The 16,531-nt window shown below is 41.5% G+C and overlaps 2 protein-coding genes across 2 annotated transcripts in view; one reads left to right on the top strand and one right to left on the bottom strand.

The window, feature by feature from the left end:
* Window positions 1–3,152, top strand: part of LOC126183820 (presequence protease, mitochondrial) — a 92,593-nt gene extending 89,441 nt beyond the window's left edge. The window contains exon 6 of the mRNA XM_049926073.1: window positions 997–3,152. Coding sequence (XP_049782030.1) covers window positions 997–1,376 — 380 coding nt within the window. The 3' untranslated portion in view covers window positions 1,377–3,152. The remainder of the gene's footprint in view (window positions 1–996) is intronic.
* Window positions 3,153–8,111: 4,959 nt separating this feature from the next.
* LOC126184771 (actin-like protein 6A) overlaps window positions 8,112–16,531 on the bottom strand; it is a 118,109-nt gene continuing 109,689 nt past the window's right edge. The window contains exon 4 of the mRNA XM_049927324.1: window positions 8,112–8,774. Within this exon, the coding sequence (XP_049783281.1) occupies window positions 8,565–8,774 (210 nt within the window). The 3' untranslated portion in view covers window positions 8,112–8,564. The remainder of the gene's footprint in view (window positions 8,775–16,531) is intronic.

The raw sequence follows: 16,531 nt of genomic DNA, 5'->3' as shown, positions 1-16,531 counted from the left end.
GGACATTCAATTAATTCATTACCTCAGTAGTTGGCCATCAGCATAAACGCAAACCCTTGCTACATCAAATGCAGTTGTAAAGTCATCATTGCTTCAACATCAGTAGCTAAGAGTTATGCAAAACACTGGAACTATCCACAAACTTAATGCTACATATGAACATAAAAGCAGTTAAACTTCAACACATAAGGTGCCAAAACTTACAGTATTGATAAATCAAACAATCATAAATGTGAATGGGTGGGTCAACAGCAGTAATACCACACACAATTGTATGACGAATCTGAAGAGAACCCAGCCAGTCCACCCTCTGAACCGTCAGCTACTATATAATTACAATCTTCACTACAAATTGTGAGAGTGGGTAGGGGAAGGGGCAGAACCTCATGGGTTCAGGATACATGTGAAGGAGTTGTAACCAGTGGCACAGGGGCAAAGGAAGGATCATTGTACGCATCCCTCCAAGAGTCACATTTTAGAAGATACATATGTTCGCATGTGTTAAGAGGTTCTCGTCTAAAAGGGCAGCTTCAGTTCAAGAATACAAGCTACTCATCAGTGCATGATGTTACCGATGTACATGGCAATTGCACATCTTTTACACTGTTCCAACTGTTAGGGAAATGATTGTATCCCTCATTTTTTGATAAATCACTGTTTCCATACATCTAATGCAGCATGTTACAACGTTAACTTGTCATTTTCCCAAATTTGAAACACACTTTCACTTTTGAAAAGTGCTCTGTTTCACCTACCACAGCGAAAATGTCAAATTAATGTTGTGACATGCTGCACTAGATGTATGGAAACAGTGCTTACACATGACTTCCATAATTGATACACACATATCACATGTTAGGACAACCAACAACCGTCCTCGGGCCCATAATACCAACTAATTATGCATGCCAGATATTAATTCACCATATGTATTGATCATGTGTGTGTTATTTCATAATAAATTTAAAACTATACTTTCTCAACTATATTTTGCAGGTGGATATAATGTTCTAAAGAAACATCGACATGGAGTTAGAAAAACTGGAAACTCCAAATTTGGGGCAGTGCTGGATGATATGGTATCACGCTACACATTTACTACTGCCAGTTCAGGAATGGAGGTAGCAAATGAGGAAGTTCGACAGAAAATATTATTACTATGGGACCGGCACAAGAATTTATGCAGTTTAGCTGAAGTATTCACTGCACTGCAGCTTACAATTCAGGGGACTGCTGAGAGTTTTGTTTTGTTGGATAAAATTGCTTACCTGAAGGAGACAACGAGCTACCGTGTGTCATGTGATCTGACAAAAGTGATGAATGAACAAATCTCACCTAGATGCCATACTATAATAGCAAGGAAAGAGAGTCTCTAGTAACATCTGTCGATAATGGAAAGCAAATTGTGGTTACAGGGACTACTGAGAGTGAAATAGGTACAGAACAATTGAAGAGTTTTTCCAAAAGTCATTAAATGCTCAATTGTTAAAAATTTAGATTTTTGTAATTGCAAATCAAGTGTGTTGCTATGCATGACTGGTCAAAACAATTTTGTCAAAAGACGATATTTGCTCTGCTCTCGGACAGTTCAAGCAAAATCCAGTAAATGTAAGCTGGGCTTTGCTTCTGAGAGACTTGAAGGGAGTATAAGAATGTAGGACATCATTGTCAATGATAATAAGAGAGGCTTTTCTGCAAGAAGAAAAAAGATTGTGACTTGTAGGCAAGCTCTTGCCACCACAACCCACAACAGAATGAAATTAGTGGTTTTCACAACAACATTAACTCCTGATTACTACTCTATTTGAGCCAGCTTTGTCAGGGAGAAGGAACTTCAAGAAAGAAGCAAAAAGGAAGAACACTATTTTGAAGAAGTACACCACAATGGAAAAAGATGGCCAGACAGTATTTGTATATGCTGCAACATTTCACTATGCAGTAATGAAGGAGGAAAATTGAAATGTAGTTAATGTTGTATTGGTGTACAACAGGAGCAGCCAATAACAAAGCTCTCCATAGGTGATGTACTCTATTTACACGGGTTTAGCTACACAATTTGTGTGTATCATGATTCATTACCGAGCACAACCAAATGAAAAGACTGCTTTTTATACTTGGCTTGAAACAAGACCGAAAGGATGCAAACAAGTTGCCTCTGCTGTATTGCATTTTCTCAGAAATTTTGAGGCATTCCAGCCAGAAAATGGTCCAAATAAAATTCATTTATTTTCTCACTCTTGTACCAGTTAGAATAAAAATACAGTAATGATGTGCTCACTAATGGCCTTCATGGATGAAAGCAGACAATTTAATAAGATGGTACATTATTTCCTAACTCATGGTTGTGACTATAATCCTGACCAAGTGTTTGGTAGGATGAATAAAGACTACCAGATAAAGAAAAATATTCTCTCACCAACTGAATACTATAAAGTTCTGGAACAACATGGCAGTGTCAAGATACTAAATAAATACTGGGAATCAAAGGATTTTGAGCACAGTGCACTAAAAGCCCTACAATCTAAGATGCCTTTCAAAATAACTGCTGAGCAAGTTGTGGCTTATGAAAAGTCGAAAAAGAACATATTGTTGTCAGTATTGGACATTTATAATGGAAAATCTGTAGAGGTTTAGGTACAGAAATCCAGAAACCTCAGCCAAGAAATGAGGAAATTAAAAAAAGAAGAAGTATGTCTTAAAATTTATAAGTCATTTTAATATAACTGAAGGAGCAGAAGAGTTTTATAAGGACATTATTGAAAGTGGTGGATGGATTTCCATTTTAGTACTGTTGTAGCCAGTATTTTTTGTTGCATTTCAACAGTGTTTGTTGCTTTTTTGCACTTCTGCTTACCAAACATTTATGAAAAAGTGTGATAAAATCTTATAATGAAGTACGTTTTGTGTTTCTATGCTAAATGAACTATAAAATAGCTTTCTTTGTAATTAATGTTAAAGATAAAAATTAAATAGAAAAAATGAAATTAAATGTGTGTATTAATGAAACTTTTGACTTTTGAAGAAACTTCGTCCCACTATTCTGAAATAAACAATGAAAATTTTATGAAAGTCAAACACACAATCAGAATCATGCCTACAAAAGCTGTGTAAATCTCAATTTGTCTTTTTTTTATAATTAGTACTTTTGTGTGATATTTAAAAAATGTGTTTCCTGAAAAATTTACCTTTAATATTTATCGAGTTTTGAAAAAAATGCTCATCAATTGACATGACTGCATGCTATGCTGTTGAGACACAGGGGCATCAAAGGAGAGACCTTAGCAGGCAGCCATCATGTGGAAGGTGAGTGGTTCCCTCTTCACATAGTCAATGTTTGATAATAACCATCATTTTTTTCACGAGCTTACTGCCGCCATTTGTGGTTGAGTGTGTCAGATCTAGCTATTTAGTGTAGAAGGCTGTGATGAGAACACGTACAATGTCAGCTTTGTAATACTGTTGTTGTTGATGATAGAGGAAATTTGGTGCCAGCATGTAATTTGTTTATTTCTAATAGCACCATGACACCTTCCACAACCAGTATTCAAACTGGTTACCTTAGAGTACCGTGATAGTAACCAATGTTAAGGTAGAAGTTAAATGTTGATAGGAAATTTGTGAGACGTATATTTGGTGACTGTGAATACATTCTACTGTGAAATAAAGTAAAGCTCATAGCAAGATACACAGGTTCTCATATTAGATGAATGTTTTGTTTTAGATGTCTATAGCTCTGTGTGGAAGCCTTCTATACCTTGTGCCCACTTTCCGTATATGGTGTGGGAAAGATATAAAGCCCCTATAACAAAATGCACTTTCCTGCTTTAAGCTTAGCAAGTTTATTGCAGGGCTCTCACAACAAATCTACAAACAACATTACATGCCTGTGATGTTAACTAGTGTATATTTCAAGACATAAAGAAATTAATGACACTAGCTGCCTGTCGGCATTGATTTGAATCAATGGGAAAGGTTGAAAATTTGTGCTGCACTGGGATTCAAATCCAGGTCTCCTGCTTACTAGGCAGATGCGCTGACCCCTGTGTCATCCGGACGCAGTGGTCATCGCAATTGCATGGACTATCCTAGCACACTTCCCAACAGACCCAAATTCTCAACTTATACACACACTTCTGATGTGGTGCCCCTTGCCCATTATTCTTATTACTCATGGCATTTCGCCGATTCCCATAAAAGTTCGTTTGTCGTGTGCATGCACTGAAGTGATCATTACATGTCTGAAGAACAGACACCACGCATCCAATTAAGGCGGCGGCTAATGATCACTTTAGTGTGGATGCACACCTCACATGGACTCTAATGGGAATTGGCGATATCACAAGAGTAATGAGGATAGTGGGCAAGCATCAGTAGTGTGTGGATAAATTAAGAATTTGGGACTGTTGGGGGGCATGCTTGTCTGGTCCATGCAGTTGTGATGATCACTGGGTTTGAATGGCACAGTGGTCAGTGCATATGCCTAGTAAGCAGGAGACCTGGGTTCAAATCACAGTCTGGCACAAATTTTCAACTGATTTAAACCAATGCCCACTGGCAGTTAACGTCATTAATTCCTTTCTGTTACTTGATTCAAAGTGGCTCCAGGATCAAAATGGTGTCTATTATTTCAGACATGTCTGAAAGGACAGACATAACATATTTAGTGTATATTTGAGAAAACATATCCAAGTCTGCCACAGTGCCTCAGCAAATAAAGACAAGTTTGGTTTAATAATATTTAGATATGTACTATCTTTCTTACAATATATTTTCCTAAACTTTGTGAGCAGCAAATCAAGATTGTAGGACAGCAAAGAAAACTCAAGTCCATAGAAAATACTTTTCAAGCAATGATTTCGTGAATTAGTAAATATATCTTTATGGTATATAAAAACAGACAAAACCAATTGTATTGGAAATACACCAAGTGCACATGAATTTCTTCTTGGTGTGTCCCATTTTACTGAGGCAGACCAACAAACAGCTGCTACCAGCAAAATATGAAAGAGAATGTTAACAAAGGAATGATTAAGATGGATTTGCTTAAATATGCAATGAAATGTGTTCCTGTGAAATTCCTCCCCCTCCTACTTGACTTGCTTTCAACTGAGTTGTTCTCCCTGCAAATTATTATTCAGACTGAATGATTCTGGTGCCATGACTCGGAAAATACATCTTAGAATGTGAATCACAAACACACCATAGAAATGGCATGCAGCAGAGGCAACATTTAATTACTTTGTAACCAAAAGCAGTACTTACTCTAGCAAAATTCTGAGATTATTTATCACTATCATCATCTTCACAACTCAACAATGATTGTCCAAGTAATGTTGAGTTGTGAAAAAGGAAGCACACACTTTTTTTTTCCTCCTTTCAAATAGTAAATATGAGGAAAGCAAAAATGGCAGTATTTATGTGTATTACAACACTGTTGTTTATGTACACACTATAAATGCCTAGCTACTGAATGTTATTACTATAATAGTCTACATTACTCAAAATAACTGACACATAAAGGTACACTAGTTAAGTGACGAGTTACCTTCTTTTCTATACTTATTATGAAGGCAGTATTGTGTGGGATACAGTAACTCTGTGGCAATGTGGAAACAAATCCTCAGGAAAATTTGTAGCTGAGATCCATAAAACTACGGGTGCTTCCAGCTTGCTCAACAGTCTGATGCCCATGATTTTATAGGTGTTCTTTCTCAGTGCACCCCTTGGTTCATTTCTGTTACTACTAGATAGTGTAGGCATGCTGAGAAAGTATGACTTGCCTCTATTTGCCTCTCTTTTTGTGTGTCTTCACAGCAGTACGTTTCTGCTATGCCAGCTCAGTTGCATCAACATTGTGAGGTGTTGTTTGACTGATGAAATTGCTTGTGAATTATCTCGTGACTACCTTTTTTTCTTTTCCTTTAAGTGACATAGGTATTTTCCTCCTAAAAAATCAAAACAACAACATAGTATGTGGCAAGCATCTGTTGAGCTCTTGCAGAAAGCTGAGCTCTCAAACCAAGCTTCAAAGCATAAGGATTCTCCAGGTTATCAACCAGAAACCATTTCCTTAAAAAGACTGAGAGAGTACGAAGGAAGAGAGAGAAACATAAACAATTCATAACGTGCTCTCAGAGAGGCAAGACATTAACTGGAAAAGCGTGGCACAGAAGCACAAGCTACTAGTGTAATGAATGTGAAGGGGCCCTTCACAAATTACCATGTTTTAAAATGTATCAAACAAAACAAAAAATTTTATTCTAAAAGAGGTCATTGTACATAAAACAAACTGTATGCTTCATTATTATATTAATTTCTGTAATAGAATAAAGTTGGATTCTGGAAAATTAAGGATGTGTATTTTTAACGACAAAGTTATCAGTAAATTACTTTATGAATGTAACAATATTATGAAAAGGACAGTTGCGAAACACCATATAATGGAGATGTTGAGTCACAGATAGATAGACACAACAAAAAGACTGTCACAAAATGAGCACTTTCCGGCAACGCCCCCCCCCCTCCCCCTCTCTCTCACACACACACACACGATCACGGTGTCTGGCAGCTGAAACCAGACTGTAGATATTTATCAAGAACAAAGTACTACAAGCCACTTTAAAACAGAATGAGCAGATTTTCTATACCATTGTTATTATTATAATCCTTGCAGTGGTTTGAAAGTCACGTTTTTTGTTACAGGTTCACTTGTTATGGCTTAGGACCACAAGCATGAATAAGAATTTCTTCCAAAATTTTTCGATTGTTGTAATGTAAACAACATACAATCAGCTGTACATTCGGCCACAATAAGAGAAAATGAATGCAATTAAATACCTACCCTTCTTTTTACATATGAATAGCTCTGCAACAACTAAATTCATTCATAAATCTGTGCTGCTGTATATGAATAAGTTTCTAGTTCAAATGGTTCAAATGGCTCTGAGCACTATGGGACTTAACAGATGTGGTCATCAGTCCCCTAGAACTTAGAACTACTTAAACCTGACTAACCTAAGGACATCACACACATCCATGCCCGAGGCAGGATTCGAACCTGTGACCGTAGCAGTCGCGCGGTTCCGGACTGCGCGCCTAGAACCGCGAGACCACCGCGGCCAGCCAAGTTTCTAGTAAATGCTGAACTGAGGACATGTTAAAAAAAACAACCACACTGAAATTCACAAGGGTTTGTTTTTATTTGATGCTGCTCAACAGTTTAAGCAACTCTTACAATAAATTAAAAGAGTTAACTGTTTCAGTCACTACTTACTAATTAACTAAACAAAATCCACTTTGGCACTGCAATCCTCTGGTGCAGTATTCTTGCTGTAATTACTGTTTCACAATTTCATCACACTACCTAACTTTTTAGGTATGGAATGTCTGCTTTCTCACAGAATCAACGTGTCAAACTATCATAAATTAAACCAACTACTTTGAGCTACATATGGACATTGCTTCTTTGTAATTACTCATAATAGGCATACAAACTATCATCGGGCATTGAGACTACAACACATGATCAACTGTTTGTATACAATCCACGACAGTGTGAGCCAGGGTTTACAATTCAACACTATATTACCTGAATTATGTAGGGGACATTTAAAATTTTTGTTACCTTGACAAGTGACACTACACACAAAATATTCTTTCACTGGAAAACACATTAAATAATGCAAAAGTTTTTGTGAAAATTTTGAATTTCTCAAATAAATCAATTTTATTGCCTGCAATAACTCAAGTGAGCTACTACACTGTGAATGGATAACCTGTTTCTTTTATACAGGCAGTATGCATTATTATATTCCATGTTTTTTCAATCCTCCATGTTTGGTCCATGTACCAGGTTTTGCAAGTGTTAAACACTATTTTGTGTCTAGTAAATGCAATACTGATGATTGTTTTCTCTAACTGTACTGAGTTTGGTTTGTAGATCTTTTTTACTGGTAGGGAATCTGGGTGCTCTGTTGCTCATTGTCCCGTATGCAACATGTTTGTGTTGTTGGGTTACAGTAATTCTTTTTTTCTGCAGTCAGTCATTGGACCTTTAGATGTTTCGTAGGTCTAAGTAAGGAATATTTCTGTCTATATGTCAGTTGCATTTCAAGAAAAAAAATGCCATAATGAGACTAGTTTACTGCAAATAGATGAGGAAACCTGCATGAGTATTTGGGTGTAAAAGATCACTTATCAGTCTGAAAATGCAATAGGTTGCTGTCCCTTGTCACATACAAAAAGCACTCAGCTATACATTTAAAATGTCACACTGAAGTGAAGTGCCTACAAATGTAACAGCTGTTGTCGACAGTGCAACAAGGTACATAGCAACCTACAAATAACACAACCAAAATGTGTAAAAAACACAAACTCAAACACACACACACACACACACACACACACACACATACACACACACACAGAATGATACTGTTTCTTTTCGCCTTTTAAGTAAATCACGTACTTAATATAACAATTACGTAAATCAAGGTCTTGTTTCTCCTTGATCATGTGATATTTGCATGCGGCATTCAACTTCTTTACCAACAGTTCTTGGAAATTCATGGGCATTTCTTCTCAACCACATTTTTTCCAGCATCTTCATATTCCTGTGCTGAGATCCACATTTGCTGGAAAGTTCCCAAAGAAGCAACAATTGACCCTCCAATCCAGGAACTAATACGTCGACTTCTACCACCATGGATGACCTTCAAACGCATACTGCTTGGCGTTCTATGTGCCAACTCAGTACACAAACGTTCTGGAAAACCCTGTTGAAATAAAAAATATCAGAAGACAATATTGAATTTTGTACAAGAAATCCTCAAGCTAAAATTTAAAAAATAAAAATAAACAAAATGAAAAGGGTTACTTCAATTTTTTACTCATAGTATGATTAGTGGCCACATTACCTTAAAAACCTAACCAAATTTGATTTCTTTATCTCACCAGAAAGCTTTCATATTAAACTTCACCATCTAGCTTTTCATTCTTCCTCTTCTATTTCACTGATTTCAATGGCTAAATATTTAAAAGTAAGAATAGATACTAATTTTGTTAAATATTTGTACTAAGTGTAACAAATTAATGGTCTGGAGAGGAGACCATGGGGTTCCTTACACTAAAATACTCAGAAAATAATCCTAAAAAATTCCAGAATTCTGTTGGTGTAGTTTGGGTTCACTGTGTACTTCAGTAAATTAAAATAGGTTGACTCAATGTCTTCTCCAAACTCAATTCCTAGACAAAGTGAAAACTTATATTCTTACTCCATCCTGTAATTCTGTCAACCTGCAAACTGCTCATTGTCCTGTATCCATTTATAAAGCCAGCTCATTTCTTTGCTTGATTAAAATTACTTTTTATGCTATTGGTGATAAGTTGGTGAATAGCCTGTATATATTTTGCAGATAGGAGAATGATAGGTCTACAGCTTTTGTCTACTTTTTAATGAAATACAGCAATTACAGCATTGTTCCAGTTTTTTGGCATTATCTTCTTTCAGAACTATCCTGTAAATAGTTTCACTAGTTAATTTTGTATTATTCTTATCCTTATTTAATCATTTGTAATAAAACATCACCACCTTCCGGTGCCTTCTTGTTCTTCATATCTTGAATGCCTTCATATGCTTCATGTGACATTACTTCGACAACAGCATTATTGTGTTTCTAAGTCATATCTTTAACTATACATTTAATGAAATCTTCAAATACTTTTACAAGTTACTGTGCCATTGGCTATCCTAACTGATGCAATGTGGCATCTATCCAACAAAAGTTTATTTTGTTTTATTCATATTATTATTGTTTTTACATTCTCTTGAATAATTTTGTTTAATTCAGCATATTACATCATGTTTCTATTATCAGTTGTCTGAAACTCTCACTTTCTATAAAATAATTGCTTTGTCCTATTTGAAATTTTTCTGTAGATTTTGCTTTCTTCATTTCTGAATTTTGTTTGGCTGTTTATATAAGTACTTTCTGTTAAATAATTGCACTTGTCCTCTATTTTTGCATAACTTCCATTTTCAAAGATGAATTTGTCATTTAATCTGGTATACCTCACTATTTTTAGATAAATTCTTACTGCCTGGCGAGTCTGTTTCTTTCATGCTGTATATATTTTTACTCAATATCTTACAAGCCTGTCGTCACTTGCAGTTCAAAAGTGGTTTAGGACTGTCACATCCTCTATAATTTATTTTCTTTATTATTTGATCAAATTTACTAAGTTTCTCTTTTATTTCTATTTCATTCTAGCCAAGTCAATTTTCTACTTGTTTAATTCTGGAAGAATATGATAAAGAAAGATATCTTGTTTTTTTCTGCAAATTCTGGAAGCATATCCAAAGTGTAGTTTTTAGTTTTTGTCCTACTTTCTTATTAAAACTGTCCACATTGTTGTCTTATACAAGCTTCTGTAACTTTTTGCAAAGGTATTATTTCTTCTCATCAGGATGCGATCATGACGTTACATAGATTTGACAGATTTCCATGGAATACTTTTTAACCAGTGTTGCTATTAAATGTGCGATTCCTTCCATACCTATAATTCTTTAATTTTCATGTTTACAATGCAGCGTACACCTGGACTCACTTCCTGCCCTGTTCCTCTAAAATAAAACACATAGCCTGATTTTAGTTCTGGTTGTTTTTCTCTCTGATAACCCTATTACATCCCATTTTATCTTACTTAATGCCTCTTTAAATTCCACTAATCTATCTCCACAACCTAAAATTCTGCAATTCATTGTCCTTAAATAAAAAGTAATATATATGAGCCCAGTATATTCTGCCACCTCAGCTAATCTTGAGTCTCAGAAGTTATCAAAGACAACTTCTTTTTCCTCAATAGCATATTCTAGTTTCTAGCAATTTAGATTTGCAACATCTGCAATAACTAATCTGTTGTCCTACTGAATGTTCTTCTGTGAACTCAATTATATCATTATTACCTTTGAATCGCATCACAATCAGACCCACAGGAGCACACTCAGCTGCTGCAGGCCTCATCCATCTACTTTTGACCTACCCAGTGCCCCACTTCCACCAAACACGTGTGTGGGCGTGCGTGCATTTCGAGTTTATGGGCACTCAACGGCATGGTTATCAGTGCCCTTACATGTATTAAAAGAAATGATTGTGGATAAAATAGCTAAAATTGTTGCACACAGTGAGGACGAAACCTGCAAAACGGCACTCACGCACTCACTCCCACCTCACTTGCGTTTAACCACACAATCACTCTGTCTCGCACATCCTAAGACAACAGAGAAAGGGTGAAATGTACTATACCAGGGATTAAAACATAAGTGAAATGACAGAAGTGCTAAAACAATGGTCCACAGATATGTGACCAGCTGACCACTTACAAAAATTATGGATGAGCTAGTTACCATATCAGCACAATATCTGCCTCTCCCTAAAATCTTAGAACACATGTTGAACAATTCACAAAACTTTAAAACCCTAACCACATCCATTTCAAAGTCACTTAAAATAGAGGGCAAGTCTGTTGCTGCCCTCTGGTCTGAAAATAAAATGCAGTCTAATAAAATGTGGTGCACAGTGATCTGTACACACATTAGAGGGCCCTCTCGATGGAGCAAGAAGCCATGTGTCATAGTGTTGTGGCCTATGTGAAGACGAGGAAGGGGGACCTCGTCCCTTCTGTGTGGCTGGAATGAGGTACACCACAGCCATGTTGAGGACTTTACTAGATGGACCTTACTGTCTGTCACTTCCAGCCACTCATCCTTTCATTGATGCTGTTGTAACGGCGACCGTAACGGTCGCGGGGTTGAAGTGACGGCAGGACCCGCAAACAACACAACAGGAGAGGACAGACACGACCAACAAAGGATCTTACGACAACAACAAGAACGAAACAACAGAGTCAACAAAACCTAACTAGACAACCACGTCCACTCGTAAACAAAACACAAAAGTATATACGCTGTCTAAGGTAAGGCGATATGTCCTGAGACGTACGTAAGGTTAGACTGGCAGGCTGAGCAAGAGGCAGGCACTTAAGTACGCTATCGAGGATGCCACTATTCGCCACTGCAACCACATGATCCACTGTGGCGCCCTCACTCTAAATGTGGGGCAAGAGGCGCGCGCCACCACAGCTTGTGGCATGATGGTGCAGAGACCTCTAGGGGTCTTCGACGTCCATGACGTCTGGCGGGGATTCAAATTCCGTGGCGTGCAGTACCACATACCCCCCTGAAACTTGTGTGAAGGGGCGCAAATGCCCCAGACGGTGCCGAGGTGGGAGGCAGTGGGAAGAGGAGCCGGGCTTATCAACTGCTACTGGCGGGGAGGAACGGATGCCCGAGGTATCCATGACAGCCGATCCAGAGTCCAGGACAGGGGAGGGAGCTGCCGATCCATCCGGAGGCGGGGAGGGCCGGCGGCAGGCCCTCGGGGAGGCGGCAACCGGGGGCAGGGACGGTGACTCGAGGACCACGTCGGTACCTGAAGGAGGTAGGGAAAGAGGCAGTGGCGCAGGTCCCGCTGTGGCACGCATGTAGAGCTGATTATGATGGTGGCGCTCCAACCTTTTCGACGTCTGCACCGACATCACACGACGCCCATGGGTCGCGACGACCGTGGCGGGTGTCCAACCCGCCTTGCGCCCGTACTCGTGGGCCCACACAGCTGTGCCAGGAGCACACTGTTGCAAGGGCCGGGAGTGGGGGCAGGAGGAGGATGGCATCAGCAAATGGAGCAGGGTTCACGGCTGTCACCCATGAAGGAGCTCTGCCGGACTGCATCCGTCAATTGGCGTAGTGCGATAGGTGCTCAAAAACAGGGTGAGGGCTGACGTGGTTGGAGAAGTGTCGACCGCCTTAGTCAACTGTTGTTTAAAAGTGCAGACAAGCGTCTCCACCATGCCATTGGACGAAGGGTGGAAAGGGGGGCTATGGATATGTTTGATACCGTTGGCCTGACAGAAGGTGTGGAAGGAGGACGCCGTGAATTTGGGACCATTATCGGAGACCAATGTGTGTGGCAGACACTCGATGGCAAGAACCTTGGCCAGGGCCGTGAGTGTAGCCTCCATGGTGGTGGATGCCATTCGGACAACATATGGGTATTTGGAGTAGGCATCGATGATGAGTAACCACATGGACCCCAAAAATGGGCCCGCAAAATTGATATGGATGCAATCCCAGAGCCAGCGAGGCACAGGCCAGGGTGCAAATGACTGTTGGGGACTCGCTTGGTGACGCGCACAGACAGTGCACCCATGGACCAGTTGCTCAATATCGCCATTGATGCCGGGCCAATACACATTCCGGCGTGCCAAAACCTTCATATGGGACATACCCCAGTGCCCGTGGTGTAGCAAACAGAGCACCTGAAGCCGCAATTCCAGACCACCCGATGGGCATCTGACTCCGCGGCCAACAGAAGGACATTATCGACCACGGAGAGACTGTGGGACAGGTGGTGCCAGGGGCTGAAATTGGACTGCATCCGACAAGTAACATAGGATGGCCACCCATGGACCACGTAGTTGAGAACCTGCCGCCAGACAGGGTCGCAGCGGGTAGCCGCAGCAATGCATGCAGCCATAAGAGCCAGACCATCCAGCACATCCCAGTGGGTGGAATCAATATGAAAGCAGAGAATCTCCTGTTGGTCAAAGGCAGGATTGGGGCCCGCTGGGAGAGGTGACAAAGCGTCTGCGTTAGCATGGTGGGCGGTGGGCTTATACTGGATGGTGTAAGCATAATTACGTAAAAACAATGCCCAGCTCTGGAGACATTGAGCCGTCCACTCTAGGAGGTGAGAGTGGGGTCCGAAGTGTAACCAAGGGTTTATGGTCCATCAGGAGGGTGAAATTTGCCTCAAAGAGATAGGTGTGAAAGTTTTGGACAGCGAACACGATCGCCAGAGCCTCCTTTTCAATATGGGAATTGTTCCACTGCGGTGGGGTCAATGTCTTAGAGGCATAAGCAATGGGCTGTTCGGAGCCATTGGCATCCCGGTGCACAAGGATGGCCCCAATGCCATATGCCAACGCACATCAGCCGCCACAACAAAGGGGCGGTTCAGAGAAAAGGGAGTAAGACAAGGGGTGGACCTCAGCATCACCTTTAAACGGAGAAAAGCCTGATTACAGGCAGGAGTCCAATCAAAAGGTACCTCTTTGCGACGCAAGTGATTGAGGGGTTGAGTAACGGAGGCAGCCTGGGGCAAGAACTTAAAGCAATAAGTAACCTTGCCCAAAAACACCTGGAGTTCAGATAAGTCTTTGGGACGAGGAAGGGCCTCAATGGTCGCGACATTATGACCCGAAGGGCAAATGCCATCTTTGCTAAGCCAGTGGCCTAAGTATTCCACTTCCGGTTGAAAAAAACAACACTTGTACAGCCGACAGTGTAAACCAGCAGACTGCAGAGCGTAAAATAAGGCACTGAGGTTTTGCAAATGTTCTTGGCGGCAATGCCCGGTGACCAAGATGTCATCCAGATAATTCAAACAGGCAGGGATAGGCTGTGTAAGCTGCTCCAGGAATCTCTGGAAAATGGCTGGTGCCGAAGAGACACCAAAGGGAAGGCGCTTGTACAATCCAAAAGGCGTGTTGATAACCATGATGTTCTGAGATTCGGCATCCAAGGGCAACTGGTGGTATGCCTCAGCCAGGTCGATCTTGGAAAAATACTCTTCCCTGGCAAGCTTGGCAAGAAGGTCTTCCTGTCGGGGAATGGGGTAAGTGTCAACGAGGGACTGAGCATTGACTGTAGTGCCGAAGTCCCAACACAGCCGAAGGGACCCATTGGGTTTCCACATGACCACCAGTGGTGTCGCCCATGCACTGTAAGTTACAGGCTCCTGCATGCCAGCGGCCTGGAGCTGATCAAGTTCCTGCATGACCGCTGGTTGTAAGGCCACCAGAAAGGGCCGGGCCCGGAAAAAGCGATGCTGTGCATCCGGCCGTAGGGTGATGTGTGCCTGAAAGACAGCAGCACATCCGAGATCCGGTGCAAACAACAACGCAAAAGCGGAGCACAGATTGTCCACATCCTGAAAGGGAACAGCCGTGGAAACGACCTTAACTTCATCAGAAATTGAAAAGCCAAACAGTTGAAACGCATCCAGGCCAAAATATTCAAAGCCGATGGATGGTCAACGACAAAGAGGGTAAGGAGCAACACACTTGTACGTCACCTGGATGATGAACTGCCCAAGAAGGGAAATGGAACCGTCTCCATAGGCGACCAAATGGCAAGAGGGAGGCGACAACGGAGGGGAGCCCAGCCGGGTATATGTCGCCATATTAATCAGGGAGACGGTGGCCCCAGTGTCGACCGGAAAACTGACATCCTCAGTGAAAATGAGGACCGTGAGGAAAAGCTTCCGCGCCGACAGGTCGTCTTGGGGGACGAACGATTGCAGAGCATGGACTGTATCTTGAGGCCCAGGAGGGGCAGGACTGGAGAGAGTCGAGCAACTACGACAAACCGATCGGCTGTGGCCCTCCTTGTTACACAGCATGCACGTTTTACAGCGGTGTGGACAATCAGCCTGCGAACGTGCAGTAAAGCACTGTGGGCAAGATGCAAGTGGGCCGCGTGACCGGCGACGAGGGGCGACCAAAGGCACCGATGCAATAGAGACGTCGGACAACGATGAGTCCCGACGGTGCTGGCCTCTGTTGTTCAGGCCACGCCGATGTCGCGAGGGTGGAACACGCTGTGACACCGCGATTGCTGCCACCTGCGGTTGCGTCATAAGATGCTCATTAGCCGCTTGAGCAATTTCACAGGAGTGGGCAATGCGGAGAATCTCTTCCAAGGAGGGGTTTTCGAGTTTCAACGCCGCATTACGGATCTCAGGATCGGGAGCCACCTGAACCACCACATCCTGGATCAGGGAGTCCGCATAAGAAGCCTTACACTGCTGATTGGTGCACGTAAAATCACATCGACGGCTCAGACCCTGCAAGCCCATGACCCAGGAACGATACGATTGACCAGGCTGTTTATGGTACTGGTGGAACTCCAGCCGAGAGGTGACCACATGGTAGCATTGGGAATAATAGTTTGTCAGCAAAAGGCAGATCTCCTGGAAAGAGAGAGCCACAGGATCGGACAATGGTGCCAACTTGCGGAGAAGAAAGAATGTGTCTGGAGAGTGCCAAGACAAAAACAACGACTGCTGCAAGCAGTCGCTCGTGACTTGAAAAGCTGTGAAATGTTGTTTCAGCCGATGTAAGTAGGTTTCCCAGTCCTCGTTAGCATCATTAAAGGGTCGAAACGATGGCGGACGCGGGAAAGCATCGGACACCAGAGGACTCGGCAGCTGTTGTGGTAACGCGTTCCAGGCATCGACTTTGTCTGTTAGCAACTGCAGCAACTTTTGTAAGATGACTAACTGGAACTGCTGCTACTGCATGAGCTGCTGCTGTTGCTCCAGCAGACAGACCAACTTCACCTCCATACCAACAACGACCACCGTTTACCTCATCGCCAAAATGTTGTAACGGCGACTGGAACGGTCGTGGGGGT

Source organism: Schistocerca cancellata, chromosome 4 (genome assembly GCF_023864275.1).
Source record: "Schistocerca cancellata isolate TAMUIC-IGC-003103 chromosome 4, iqSchCanc2.1, whole genome shotgun sequence".
Classification (NCBI taxonomy): domain Eukaryota; kingdom Metazoa; phylum Arthropoda; class Insecta; order Orthoptera; family Acrididae; genus Schistocerca; species Schistocerca cancellata.
This window is presented reverse-complemented; position numbering and strand designations above follow the sequence as displayed.